The sequence below is a fragment of the Mesoplodon bidens genome, assembly GCF_964165515.1.
Source record: "Mesoplodon bidens genome assembly, chromosome: 3".
NCBI classification, from domain to species: Eukaryota; Metazoa; Chordata; class Mammalia; order Artiodactyla; family Ziphiidae; genus Mesoplodon; species Mesoplodon bidens.
In genome coordinates, this window is record NC_138178.1 from 97,971,022 (window position 1) to 97,986,130 (window position 15,109).

Below are 15,109 nucleotides of genomic sequence, written 5' to 3' on the forward strand. Positions count from 1 at the left end.
TTGGCTGTTTCATTACGTTCGAACCGAGGCTCTTTTTACTTGGCGGGCTAACTGGCCAGGGGCTTCTCCGACCAGATCTGAGGGAGTCCTGAGCTGAGGGAAAGGGCCAGGCCGTTTTTCCTTTCTGTTTCTGGCCCAGGCTCGGCTGGCTGAGGAAGGGTTGTAAAGTATGATGCGTGCCTGTGGTAGAAAGGAAGGAATCCGAACCCTCCAAACTTGTTGATTACAGTTCTTGCTCCTTCCCCTCTGCACCCCGTCTCCGTGTGTGTGTCTCTGCGTGGCGCTGCCCGTTAGGCACCCGTTGTTTCCTCTGTTAGCTCTGGTCTTTGAGAAGTGCGAGCTGGCGACCTGCACTCCCCGGGAACCCGGAGTGGCCGGCGGAGACGTCTGTTCCTCCGACTCCTTCAACGAGGACATCGCGGTCTTCGCCAAGCAGGTCCAATCTTCCTGACCCACTCACCCTCCTGCAGCCCCTCACTCCCCCTCCCCTTTCCTCAGAGCTTTACTTGAAAGAGAAGGAAGAGGCAGGGACACCCGATCTGTTCCTCCGGCCCCAGTCCTCGCTCCCCATCCTTGAGCCTGGAGGCAAATTGGAAGAAGAGATAAATATGGGTGTTTGTTTTTCCCCCCAGCCAGGAATACAGGGGCTCGACCCTCGAATTAAAGTTGACCTGCTCCTAATCTGGGGCTTGGCCTTTTCCCCCGCCTGCAGCTACTTGAACAAGAATTGGGGATAGGGGCTTTGAGGGCCCCGAGAGTGCCCGGGAGGGAAGGAAGCTGGGCGCCTTTCGGGGCTGTCGGCGCCGGCGCGGAGGTGAGGGAGGCTGCGAACCATAGCCCCGCGGATGGCAGGATAAGGGGGGACTTGGACCCAGAGAACGGCCCTGAGTTCTCGGCTACAGCTCAGAGGTTCCAGGTACCCCTAAATGGGGCCAGAACTAGGAGGCCCTGATTCTTTTCCAACCGACCCCATTGACTGGAGGCACTAGTTTGTTTCATGTATTTTACCAAAGCCCCTCTCCTCGTCTCCGCCACTGCCCCTCCACCATCCCCACTCATACACCACGGTTTAGTCGGTGACAGGGTTTCTCTTCTTTTAAATGGAGTGGTAATTCATGCTGACTTTTCCCTGCTTCCTATAGGTTCGCGCCGAAAAGCCACTTTTTTCCTCAAATCCAGAGCTGGACAATTTGGTAAGGCTCACTGTTTCTTGCCTTTCCCCAGCCTGGGCCCCTTTCCTTGCCCAGAAGCACACGCTTTTCCCCGGAGCTCCGGAGAGTTCGAGCAGAGCCCTCTTTTGAAGCTCCAGAGCTACGGGGAGGAAGGGAAGAGCTTAGAGCCCCTGCCGGGGAGCTGGGAGTGAGGGGTGGGTTGGACGTCAGGGCGAGCAGAGCCCAGGGAGGCAGCGAGCGGGGACGCGGCGCCGAGAGCGAGAGCAGGGGATGCGCCCCAGGTCTTGGCCCCGGGAGTGAGGCGGCGAGAAGTGAGTGATTTCCTCTGTTTGCCGGGGCAGGCGGCCGAGCCCCGGGCAGCTAACCCGAAGGAAGTCACCGCCGGCGCGGCGGAGGGCGGGCCGCGGAGGTGGGCGGGGGGGTGAGGGGCAGGCCAGCGCAGGCCACTTTTAGGTGCGATTCTTTTGCTAATTTGCACGATTTCAATATTAAAAGTACTTAAATCCGCTTTCAAAGGCCCTGCCTCACCATTCTTCTTGAGTATTTCCTTCTTTAGTAAGGACGGATTTCGCAGGGTGTGCTGTTCTAAAAAGCTTTCTCTCTCCAAAGAAGCGACTTTTTTCTTCCTTCCTTCCTTCCTTCCTTCCTTTCTTTCTTCTTCTTCTTCTTCTTTTAATTTTTTTTTATTTTGGCCTGAGGTCGAGAGAGGCGACGTTAAAGAGGACTGAGGCGGAGAAAGAAGGCCTATCCCTAGAAAAGCAGTGCTTGTAAATAGCTCAGTAAACGTGAGGGGTAAAGATATTAAATGCTTCGGCATAGGTTGAGTCAGATTCCTACCCCGTAGCCAATGAGGCAGAGATGATCAGTAATCACTTGGTTTTTCTGACGATTTCTTGATGTGTGGGCTTTGCCTGGCCACTTGCCTGTGTCTTCTCCCAGCCCCATTCCCTCACCATCCCCCACTAGAAACCTCCGAGTCACAGGCGTCACAGAGCCTTAACTCCGCACTCTAAACTTTTCTTCCAGATGATACAAGCAATACAAGTACTAAGGTTTCATCTTTTGGAGTTAGAAAAGGTAAGCAGGAAATGACACTCCCCACTTTGATTTGGTCACTTCCCTCTCCTGGTTGAGTTGGGATGTTTTTAAGAAACCTCCAGTCTGAGGGATTGAGTACCTGGAGAGATTCTGAGCAACTTGTTACCATGTGCTTCCTTCACATTGCTCCTCGACCCAGGGCCTCAGAGGATGGGTGAATTAGGACAGCCCTGTCTTTTAAAGTAGCCTCCTCCCCCCTTTTCCCCAGGCGTTCAGGATTATTTTGAAATGCAGCAAACCATTTGTGTTACTGGACATTCAGCCTGCTTGCGTCTCTATTAGGCTCAGAGTGTGCATTAGGTGCTGGCAGAGGGAATCATCCTCGCTGGGTTGTCTTTACATTGCTCTGCAGCTCAATCACTTTCCCCTGGAAACATACAAAATTCCTAGCTTATTGAATCGCAAATGCTAATGTTGTTCCCAGTTCCAGCGTTCTAATGTTTTGATGTTATCATCAAATCGGATTTTCCCAGTCTGAACCCAGTTATTTCCAGTCCTGTTTCTGCTCCCTTCATTGTAACTTGTTGCTCAGGGAAGTCTCTGGAGAATAATATCTGCTACAACAATTGCTCTATTGTTTCCTCGCCTTCAACTATTACACCCATTAATTAGAGTTAGTTTGGAAGACATAGCACTGTTGCTCTTTCCAAAGGTAACCTTGCAACCTGATATTTTTTACCTTTAAAAATGAAACAAAACCATGACAACAACAAAAACAATACAAGCTGAACCCTCCACCTTGACCCTCCTTCTAGGTCCACGAACTGTGTGATAACTTCTGCCACCGGTACATTAGCTGTTTGAAGGGGAAAATGCCTATAGACCTCGTCATTGATGAAAGAGATGGCAGCTCCAAGTCAGATCACGAAGAACTTTCAGGCTCCTCCACAAATCTCGCTGACCATGTAAGTCTGTGAGCCTTTGGCATTCTTTTAAGACCACTGGGCAAAGCATTTTTGAAAAATTTGTTGTAACCTCTAGCTCCACTGACTGAGTTTTCTTTTTAAATAATCTGGTCTCTCTGGGGGTCTTTTTCTCCCTTTCTCACTACTTCTGCCATACCTTTCATCTCCATTTCCCCTTTCTTGGACCCCCTCCTTATTTATGTTGAGAACCAAAGAAACCAGGGAGTCGATAGAGTGATTTGTGCTCTTAATGTGTAAAGTTTCCTGGATTTGGTGACTTGAGTGTTAGCAAATCGTCTGTTTGATATGGTGACCACTGCCTTTTCTGCTTTCTCAACTCTGTAATCATTGCAGCAGGGAGAAAGAGGCAAGAAAGCTAGCTGGACAGGATGGGGGAGAGAGAGGACTGAAGGAAAAGAGAATTGGGGAGCGAGGGCTGATTTCTCAGTCTCTTGCAGAGATGACAATTCTGAGAACTACTGGCAATCTTGCATTGCATTCGAAATAAAAGGAGTGAACCTATTATAGTTTTCTGAGCTTTTGCCGTATAGAAACTTACTGTCAGTATATGGACTTATTGCCAAGTGCGTGAGGCATCTTCATAATAAAAGGCAGTAACCTTGATGAAACAAATATTAACAATGTATTATAGAAAGCTGAAGGGAATTGTGATTGAGTAACCATAGGTTAGTGGTTGAATTTTAACACAAACAGTTGGTGAATGAGGATGGAGAGTAGAGTAAGGAGGGACTGTGTGTGTCAGGCCAGGAACGGAGATTTCTTTCTATTCTCTCTGTTTTTAATCCTATTTTGGAACCGATCTAGTGAGTCTGATGCAAAAAAAAAAAAAAAAAAAAAAGCATATGTAGTGAGACTGAAAATTTGAAAAAGAAGCAAAGAGAAGAAAGATTGCAGCTGGTAGGAAAGGCAGGAGTGGCGAGGTTAAAGAGTGGGTGTGAACAACAGTTTATTTATAGGAACCCAAGCCTGGGGGTGGGGGAGACGGTGTGTATAGATTATAGTCTATTGAACTCACAACCTAAATGATATAGGCTATAGTCTACTAACTTGGTGCCTGAAATATTAATTTAACACTCCGTGGAGTTAAATGGGCATCGAGGCTTGAAGGCAGTTTGTATCACCACCATCACCCCCCAGTCCTGGGTGTTAAGTGAAAAGAGTTGAGATGCCTTGAGAATAAGTTTCTCCCCCGCCTTCTCCAAAGGTTTTGAAAATGTACAGTCACAGATTTTAATTATTAGCCTTTGTGCTGTATGGAAAACCATACAGCCTAAGGACAAAAGTTAGAAAGAAAGAAAGGAAGAAAGGAGAAAAGAAAGAAAGAAGAAAAGAAAACCTCAGTCCTGAAGTCCAGTTCTGAGACAGAATAAATACTGTGACGTTGAAAGCTCCCATGCCTACCTTTCCTCTTGTCTTTTCCCGTCATGACGGAGGAAACGTTGGGGAGCTCTTTTGTATATTGAGTGTGTTCTCTGAAATCAAACGGGTACAGCAAGCAGCTATGGAAAGTTTATTTGCTGATATGTGGCTATATGACGTGTGGTTGTGGTCTGCAAGGCATGACACTCTGTTCAAAGTGTTTGTTGTTGTTGTCATTTACTTGTTTATTTTCATTGCTTCCTGTTTCTATATTCATATGCATTTTGCACTGTTGGGGGGAATGGGATGAAATCTAGTTACATGGTTTTGTAGGATGAGAAGTTCACAGTTGTCTGCAGCCAAAAGCTTTTCTTGCGCCATTTCTAGGGGTCTTGACTACTTGGTTTTCTAAAACAGTTTCTTGGCAATTGTTTTTTCAAGTGGATGTATGGGACTAGAGCATGCTGATGTTTACATAGAAGAGATAAGGTAAACTAGGCTGTTTATAGTATTGGCTGATAGACAATGCCAATTTATGGAACTATTGTGATATTAAATTACACTCAAGCAAGAAGTTGTACCTAGGAAGAGAGTGCTTTAATAATGTAACAATCATCATCTTTGAATAAAAGAATCAACTGGAACATTTGTTGCTTCTCTTTGAAGCCCTCAATCAAGTAAATATGACAACTGATTTATTTTGAACCCATGAGGTCTTGCCACCTCATTGGGCATCATAATTTAAAACCTTTTATTTCCTAGAGTCTGAACTATAACATTTTTACTTTAGCCCCCTGCTATTTGTTTTGAAAGGAAGCAATAATTTGTTCCACCAGCAAACCGAGTGGGAAATGGCGAAGTTTGCCATGGACTTGAATTGTATGCAGGAGGTGAGAGGAAATCTTGGAGAGTTTTTACCATTTTTGATATTTCTGTACCATAGGTATATGGAGTGTATTCATTCCCATGCCTCCTCCTACAAAGTGAATCCTCTTATGCTTCAGCCTCTTCTGCAAGCTTGCCCTCCTCCTCAACCCCCCAGCCACAAAAAAAGTGAAAATACCTCAGACCCACTACCTGAAAAGTGGTAGAGCGGGACATTTTCAGCATGTAAATGTATATCCAATTTGAATCTCCAGGTTTACTTTTTCATTTGCTTTGATATGCATATTTAATACATTGCCCCAGGCTGGATCTCATTTGGTGCACGCTAGTGCAGGGGTGATGATGAGCCACTTCAGAAGGACCAAGACAGCGTGTTGTTTTCTCTGTTTTATCTGTTGGCCCACTATTCTGATCTACTGGCTTCCTCGTGGTTTTATTTGCACATGAAATGCTGAGAGCATTTCAATTTATTGGCTATGAATAATGACAGCTAAAAAAGAAGTGTAGTTTAATTTGTTGTGTGCCAAGGTTTCTCTTCTGGAGGTGACAGTTTGTGACAGCTGTTTGACACCCCCAAAACACATACACCTCTATCCTTATTAAGTGGTATCAAGCTACTTTGTGTGTGTGTGTGTGTGTGTGTGTGTGTGTGTATGTGTGTTTAAGGAAGGAGCGGGCAGGGAGAGAGAGAGTGAAAGAGAGAAAAGAAAGAACAAGTGTGTGATTCTGCGTAGTGGAAAGCAGAGAGAGAAGCATCAGGAGCAAAATATTAGGAACCAAAAGAGCTTTTGATTTTTTTATTAAAATTTTTAAAAATAGAAATATGTAAAAGTAATTGATATAAATATCTTGAAAGCAAGTATTTTTGGCTGACTTTTAAGAATGAGTTTTACATACTATTGCTTAGTAAATGAGGCTGTTGTCATGCTGATTTCACATTCCATAATTTTATATAAATAATCTGATGTAACATAGATGCATTAAAAGAAGACAGCGCTAATGTCTTACCTTCCATACATTAAATTCAGTGAAGATACTGAATTTGTTCATTTCTTATTGACACTTACATGATGGGCATACTGATAAAAGGAAGTTTGGAATTAAATAGAAAATAAAATTTGCAACATTGGCTACTATTTTGTCATGTTTAGTAGATTCATAGTGAATGCTTGCTAACATTTTTAATATTATAAAGTCTTTTATACTCTTACCATAAAATAAGAGTAATTTTTATAGGTAGGAAACAGCTATTACAGTATTCTTTGGGATATTAGGGAGAAAAAATATGGTGGTGAAAGGAGGTAGAACTCTATTTTCCAGCTGCAGTTCATGTTAAGTTTCCCAGACGTTCAAATTTATTATGTTTAAAATAAACATGTCAAGTAACCAATTCTTGAAAAAAAGTTTCAACTTGAAAACTGTTGTGGCATGATCATGCTTTTCCTAGTCTGTACTATTTCTGAATAATAGGTGATATCCACATTTTCTACTTTACGTAATTTCAGATCGGGTCTTCAGCTCTAGTGCAGACAAATGATGTATTTTATTTGTCTGCACTGTAATATCTTTATACATATAAAGATATTACATATCTTTAGATCATGTTTAGATAAATGAACTATATTTGTTTTTCAAATATATTCTCTGACCTAAGCTCCATTCACCTGAAGTGCATACAGTAATATTGTTATTCCTAATTAATGTGCATAAGGAACTACATTTTATTTATTTATTTTTGGATGAATTAAGTATAGGGAAGAAAATACAATTGTATCTACCAACAGTTAATGGCAGGTGCCTGAAAATTGAGTGGCTCTGATAACCTGACTACTAAAAGAAAAATTATTTTAATTTCTACGTTGAAAGCTGTATTTTAAATGAAAATATTCTCTTGTTTTCTTTTGCATCTCTGAATATGTCAAATTTATTTGTCTGTACAGTTTTTAAAAATGGGTTAAGTCAAAGGGAAGAATCCCTGGAACCTTGCTTCTGACAAAATTCAGGCAAGTGTCTGAAAAATCAGCCGGGAGTGGGCAGTGAGGAGAGAGATAGGTTTAAGTGATTGGTCTATAGAATATCAAGGGGTAATATTTGGGATTTGACTAACATTAATAATATGAATGATTTATTTTATCAGATAGTTTCTTACATTCTAGTGTAAGATCAGACCTCACGGTGTGTTATCCAAGGTCTCGGGGGACCTGTTCCGGGAAAGTTCTACCTCTGAGTTCCATCTACCAACTCAAGGAGACCTGGCTGGGGGCATGGGCTTTCTTTTGCTGTTGTGTAGTTTCTGGTGGTTGATGGCTTTTCTGTCAATTTCCCATCGAGAATAATTTTGTTATTGAAATCATGTAGGTTGTGCAGTTGGCGTCTGCTTTCAGAGAAACTGATGAGATGAAATTAAACAAAGGTGCAGTTGACAACCACAGACATTCACTATCAGATTAAAACTTTGATATATTAAAAATTCATTTTCCCTTTTTTTTTCAGGCTAAACGTCCTATACAGTATCCCAACACAATTCAAAATTATAGGAGACATTTTATAACATGATAACACACCAACAATAGATTTCTGTCTTCTCTAAAAGTTGCTCCATTAGATGGAGGAGGAATCATTTGCAAAGAGTACCTGCCACTTCTGTGAGAGTTGCCCACATATTAATTCCCAAAGCCTAATAGAGGGTGGAAGCCGGGAGATGAGGGAAAGACCCTGGCTCTATTTACATTTTTAAAGAGTGAGTCCGTGTTCTGAAAGCACACACAGTTCTCCTGAGTTCTTATGTCAACTTTAGAATAACAAAGTTGAAATTCCACCATTTTTTTCAAACTGTACAATTAACGTTTTTAACTTTTGTAGGCTTGACTACCTCATGATAGGAGTCTTTCTCTTCTTTTTAAAAATAATTTTTGCACAATGTTAATTAGGAGTTAAAACATCTTAAGGCAATAGGAAATCTGTAAGTTACATGAATTATGTGTACTGATACAAGCATATCTTGCCTTTATTGTGTGAACATCTCGAGTCAAACTAGTTTTGCATGGTCCGTTTGCTGATTAAAATATGTTTATATATGTTTATTCTTACTTTCTAACTACAAGTACATATTCTGAATTACTTTACAGTATTTTCCAAGTTCATAGGTTTTTTTTGGCTTGGTGTCATATATCGTGTTTTAGTTGTGTAGTTCTAGAAAATCAAATGCTTTAAGTATTTTTTAATAATAGAAATAAGAAGTGGAAGTGACCTTAGGGATTATTTTGTCTGACTTCTTAATTTTAAAGAGAGAAAGGAAACAAGTCCCAGGGAAATGAAGTTTATCAGCTGAGGTCACATGACAGTTGGAGGTGGCACCCTTGAGTCTTAACTCCAATTTAAGGCTCTTTCTCCTATACCACATCCATGGCATCACCTTTTCATTTGGGGTCTAAGACGAGTTTCGGATTATTTTAGGTAAACTTGTGTGTAGTATAGCTTCTTTTTTTACTCCTAGAAGCTTAATGCATTTTACTTTCCCATTCGGTTTTGTATTTATTTAGAAATGCTTACACATTTTACTCCATTGTCTTTTTGTAATGGAAGAACCATGAGCTGTGTGGAATCATTTCAACGATCCCGCCAATTCAATGGGACTTGTTAAGTCTTGTCCTATAGGCAGCACCCCCCCGCGAAATGCCATAATGGTGTAAAACGTTATAATTTCCACCATATCTGCAACCTCAACAAAAGAGGCACGTGGAGGATTTGCTTTCTATGCCCAGAGACGCCTGTCCTCTCTATGCTCTTTCCTAGATTTAGCAAAATTCAATGATGGTGCTAAATCAATTGTTTTTTTAACTTTCAAGGGAAAAAACACTGGCAGAATTGTGTTTTCTAGGGAAAGCTGTGTGTAAATGAGAAACAGAGGAGAGCAGCAGAGTGATCTCCTGTGGCCCCGCTACTACAAGCTCTCCCCATCTTGTCTCCTGCTTTTATATTAATTACAACTTGCATTATCAGCTGTGAGTCTGTAACCCAGCAAATAGAAAATACCGCCCCTGGAGACCTAGCTTCTTGTATCTATTTTCCATCTTCTTCTATTGTGCTCCACTCAGTATTCACTGCTTTCCTCCTGCTAACACCGCTCTTTAACGCAATTACGTAAGAGCAAGAAGAGTACCATATTTAACTCCTAATGATTAAAGCCTCTGGGAATAGAAGCATGTTTCCTTCTTGCCCTCGGATGTCTGCATGATACTTTTGGCTGAAGAACAGGACATATATTGTGGAATGCATCTACCTGACTACTCACCCACACACGTGCCCACAGAAAGCATTTCTCTTTATTTTTCTACGTACGTCATGTGTTTTACATGCTTTCATATGCCACTTTGGTTTCAAGATTCACTAAACTTCTGCATATAATTTGGCAGAAAGCCAGGCAGTTATTCTTGAAAGATGTAAACTTGGAAACTATCTAGGGAGGGAAAAGAAGAAGAAGAAAGGAGTTGTGATACAAACAAATATTTCAGTCTGAGAACAAACCAGTGTTATGGGTAAAGGACTATATTGTATCTATCCATGTTGCTTCTGAAGTTTTTTTAGGGAGGAGATAGCTGTTTTTTATTGGCCAAATTATCAATATGTGTCTTTGATCAAGTCACCAGGGTGTAGCTGAATACAGAAAACTTTGGGGTAATTCTTCAACCTTGAAACCTCAGAGGCATTCAGCTGTTTTTCCTACTTTATAGTTAGATGAATATCCTGGTACTAGCTTGTGTCAGTCTCTCAATCTAGATCATAAACCTTGAGACACTCTATGGAAATAAACATCTTGTGACACTTTTGTAGGACAGCATCTTTGAGGATGTGAGGGAGATAAGGCGGAAGAGACGGGGGCATGGTGGGTTAGATAGTGAACTTGAGCAAATTTCAGGACTGGGCTGAAAACCCAAGACCCAACTCGTTTGGAGGAACCGGCTGCTCTAAAAGTAATATTTGCTTACGTGGCCTATTTTTCATCCCTTTGGTTTAGAGACCACCTCCTCCAGAAAACCAGGGAAGGAAATCAACTGAATTATAAACTAGTGAGGCCTGACTTTAAAACTCAGTACAGGTTCGACTGATGGGGACAGACCAGTGCTCTTCATTGCAGGAAGTCCTTCTGAGTGATCCCTTAAAATCATTCTAGCACCCAAACAGGAAAACTCGCTGGACCTTCATTTGAACGATTATATAATAGCTATTAGATGACATTTGCCTTAAAACATAGTTGAGGTGTTAGTGGTTAATTATTGTAATTTTCACGAGGGGTAAGGAGCTTTTATAGCAGCCAGCTTAATAAAAAGCCTGCGGTGCATAAAATTTACATCATTTGCTGTGTACACTGAAAAGTTTAGCTTAGGTGACTGTGTTGCAGTAGTTGCATTTTCTAAAAGAAGGCTCTAGCCAGTGTTGTTGCAGGACTAAACTCACACCATGCTATTCTTTGTTTGTTTGTTTCTTTCTTCCTTCCTTCCTTTCTTTCTTACCTTCTTTCTTTCTTTCTTTCTTTTTCTTTCTTTTCCTCTAGCTCTTTATCTGATTACCGTCGGCAAACAGCTGACGTGAAGAGGTTGCAAATCTTGAAGAGTCCCTGTATTCTGTTTGCTTTTAGCTTGAAACTATTGGAGGGGTTTCTAATTTAGATAAAAAGAGACATCACAGGCACTACTTTGTCTTCATACAGGCAGCAGAGAACCTTGGTTTTCATTTTATTCTGCTCAACTTTGTTCCCTAATCTACTTTCGAAAACGTATCTTTACTTTAGAGATCTATACCTGTGCCATATTCACAGTCACAAAATTTCTGCTTAAGGCTTTCCCTCTGAATCAATGGCTTGCATGATAGCAGTGTCAGCAGCATTATTTGATAGAGGTATCATTAATCTCTAGAGCTTTGGGTCATATCACCATCTATCAAAAATGCTAAATATTAATTTACAGTGGTTTGTAGCAGATCTGTAGAGGCAAACATGTTTTTTGTTGTTCTTCTTCCAAATGAGACTCGCTCCCTATTTTGTCTCACCTTGGTTTCTTGATTTTATTTTGGTGAAGTTTTATGTTCTATTTGTACATTATAGGGTTGAGGTTGAGAAAAATGATAGACTGATTTTTTTCTGGATAAACTATATATAATGACAACACGGCAAGGTTGTTTTCAGATGGTCAAGATGTTAACATGTTGCCTACAGGCATGTGAGTCTGAGTCCTTAGTCACCAATTCTTGTAAGAAGAAATAGTGTACTTTGAGAGATTGATGGGGCTTTTTAGATTATTTTGCCCCCAAACTATTGCCCCACACCCCGGAACAAATTTGCTTGCTAGTAGCTCTGTGTGCTTAGTTAAAGTCATTGCATACAGGTGACAAGTGTACAGCTCTGTCCTTAAGGCTGGTCTGTTTCATGTGCTGTTCCTACTCTCCATTTCTGCCAGAGGAAATTCCATCTCTTGCCTGCCTTCATGTGGTGCTGATAAAGTCCTTCCTGTACATTAGAATTCCTGTTTTCCTTTAAGCAACAGCAGGGTATTGGGAATGATCAGGAAAGGGGAGGAGGAACAGGAGAAGAATACACTCAGCAAAGTAGCGTGAGCTATAACTCTCGGCTTACCTTATGTGTCCTTTAAAACAAGCAGTTCTTCCAGGAAAAAGCACTGCTCTGTGACTTTAAACCTTCCATGCAGCTCAAAAGGAAGTCTTATCCATCTTATTAGATGGGTTACAGTTCATAGTTGTTTCATTTTCTGATTGTTGTTTGTGCAAATTAAAGCAGAAGGTAGTGATGCAGTGATTAAATATTATTGTCTCTGTTGGTTGTATAATAAGTTGACGATAATTTTGAGAGTTAGTAGGGCAGTGTATTTGATGTGAAGGTCTGTGCCATACATTCTACAGTCTGTGAATTTTATAAGGGAGTCATAGAGTTTTGTAGATGTTAATGTTCTGAAGTATTTGGTATCCAAGAGCACTGGGACCTATTTCTTGGAAGAGTGTGCCCTAATTAAGATAGCAGGCTTTTAGATTTTTAAGGAGGCCTTTTTTTCCCTAACTTTAAAAATTCACTTTATTGAGGTATAATTTGTATATAATAAAATGCATCTGTTTTATAAGCATCTATTTCAGTTGGTTTTAGCAAATGTGTACACTGATGTACCCATCACTTCATCATGATTTTAGAGCATCTTTTCTTTCTTTTGGTACCTATTGCTGAAAAGACAACATACTGTAACATGGCATCTATATGTGCCTAATTCCCCAAATACTAATATGTACGTATTTTTTGTCTCTCTCTGCACCTTTCCTCTTGATTCCTCATTTATGGCTGAAATGGTAACTGTGGAAAAATTCCTTGGCCTCCTGACATCAGAATCCTGCATCTTGGCGAGACCACGATGATGCAACTTCCACCCACTCAGCAGGCACCCCAGGGCCCTCCAGTGGGGGCCATGCATCCCAGAGTGGAGACAACAGCAGTGAGCAAGGTAAAAGGTCAAGCATTCTCCCTGTGCAAAGGGGGCATGACTAAAATAACTTCAGTATTTTATGATATTGGTACATCTGCCTCCCTGTAAACAGGAGAGTGGCGGGTTAGGGAGTGTAATCAGCTGCTATTTAGGGAGACAGTATTTCCTTTCCTTAACTTACATTACTTACAAAAAAAAAAAAAAAACAAAAAACAAAAGGCCAAAGTGAGATGTCTAATCTTTAAGCAGGCATTACAAGAACAATCGATTAGTTCTGCCAATTCTTTTACAAATTTGGTTATCTGCACTTTACTCCTGTGTGTAAGTAAATAGAATGACAGATCTGCTTTGCTGCTATGATGCAGTAGTTTGAATTATACTATAAATGGGATATTTTATTCGTAACATCAACTATAAGGGTTTTCTGTAATCAGGCAATGTTGCCTCTAAAGCACACATGATGCAAAAATCTGTTCTTATTAGCTCCAAAGTACTGTGTGAATTTTATTATGGAATCGTATTTTGGGAAGGTGGATTTTGAAATTCTTAGATTATTTGTCCCCATTTCCATTCAGCTGATGTGGTGACTTTTGTCACAAATCCTAAAAATTAGAATAATCAGAAGGCAAGGGGGATGTCAACTACAGGTGACAAGGAAGCCTAGAGTAATTTAGAATAAATTTTACCATTTAAGACTCACCTATCACACAGAGAGCAATTATATATTGGTAGCGATGACTCTTCTGTGGCTAAAATAATAATTTAAAAGAAGATGCATTATTGAATGTGGGCCAGGAAAGTGGATAGATTTTACTTTTTAATATTTTACATTAGATGGTGTCTGATCTCCTAGGTCTATTTCATCTCTATTATGACTGTGTTTATGGCCACAGTATTTAAGCATTAGACAGTCTTCCAAGTGGAGGACAGTTTAACAGCTTGAGCTGTAGTCATATATGCCATTTAGAAAAGGGTGGTTGATGTAGGGCGAGTGCCTTTACTCCTCCAAGTTCCTGGCCATGGATTTTGGATTCTTAGTATTCTAGAAGAGTCTAGAAAAGTGGCCCTTCTAGGATGCCATTAACTTATGAATGGGTCCAACTTAGAATCTAGGTTTAAGCAAGTTGCAACTAACACAGAAATGAATACTATCAGATGGTAAATTGTGGAAGGACTTGTGAACTATATCTGTTTAGGCTTTCTATACTGTTTTTATTAGACCACTTAGATTGTATGTAAGAAAACTAAACTATAAGGCATTTTGAAGATGAAATGTATATACATTCAGTAGATCTGCAACGCTGTGGCTTCACTGTGTTTCCACGTCATGGAGAAGGACTTGGTGTGGTTAAATCTGAAAAGCTTTCTAAGACTCCGCCCTTCCCCTCCACCCCAAATTACTGTGCCACAAAGGAGGGAATGTATTTATTAATAAAAGCAAATTACCCTAAACATGGTAAGAGAGAGGGGGAAAGGAGAAGCAGACTTAATGGTCTAATGAGGCTATCTTCCAAAGACTGTTGTGTGTGAGGCTCGCTTTGACCTTTCACTTTGCTCAGGAGCCTGGCGCTTCATTTTTCACATTCTTGCAATTACGTTAACGCTTCAAGCATTTCTGACTCAAAGTCAGCTAGCAACACCAGGCATAACTCGACACTGTGAGTTTTTCTCCTCTCTGTAGATTCATTAACAGGTCACCAAGGTCCCAACTGAAATTTAAAACTGACTGGTTCAGTTGGCTTGGTTGAGTTATGGCCGGCAAGGTAGCAGGAGAGGACCAGAAAGAAGGGAAGGCAGAGAAGGAGGACCCTGAGGTTTGGAGCACAGGACAGCTGCGGCCACGGCCAAGGCATAGAGTTTTATCATTTTGGTTAGTTTTGCTGGCTTATTATTTTTGCTTTTGTTTTTGGTCGGGAAAGAGAAAAACTCTGAGACCAATACATTGGGTAAAAACCATAACGCACAAACCTCTGTATTGTGGGTAGCTGCACCCACTGATGCCATGTTGAAGGATTTGATCCCTGTAGGATTTTGTTCCTTTAATCATATCTCCGTGGGATTAAAGAATGGACATGGTAGCTTATGTGTTTTGAGTACGAGGAAGTCAGTCATTTTACTGTATTAAAGTGTGAGGGACAAAAAAAGTTATGATTCCTAGAAAATGGAGACTCTCTTGGCATGGAGA

The 15,109-nt window shown here is 40.9% G+C and overlaps 1 protein-coding gene across 5 annotated transcripts in view; it reads left to right on the forward strand.

Moving 5' to 3' along the window:
- The window catches only part of MEIS2 (Meis homeobox 2), a 203,575-nt gene that overhangs the window by 2,995 nt on the left and 185,471 nt on the right, over positions 1-15,109 (forward strand). For 4 of the 5 annotated variants that reach the window (XM_081229263.1, XM_081229261.1, XM_081229264.1 and 1 more), the window contains exons 3-7: positions 295-436; positions 1,143-1,193; positions 2,199-2,249; positions 3,026-3,175; positions 12,828-12,942. In XM_081229263.1, coding sequence (XP_081085389.1) covers positions 295-436; positions 1,143-1,193; positions 2,199-2,249; positions 3,026-3,175; positions 12,828-12,942 — 509 coding nt within the window. The remainder of the gene's footprint in view (positions 1-294; positions 437-1,142; positions 1,194-2,198; positions 2,250-3,025; positions 3,176-12,827; positions 12,943-15,109) is intronic. The other variant, XM_081229265.1, reaches the window with a different exon arrangement.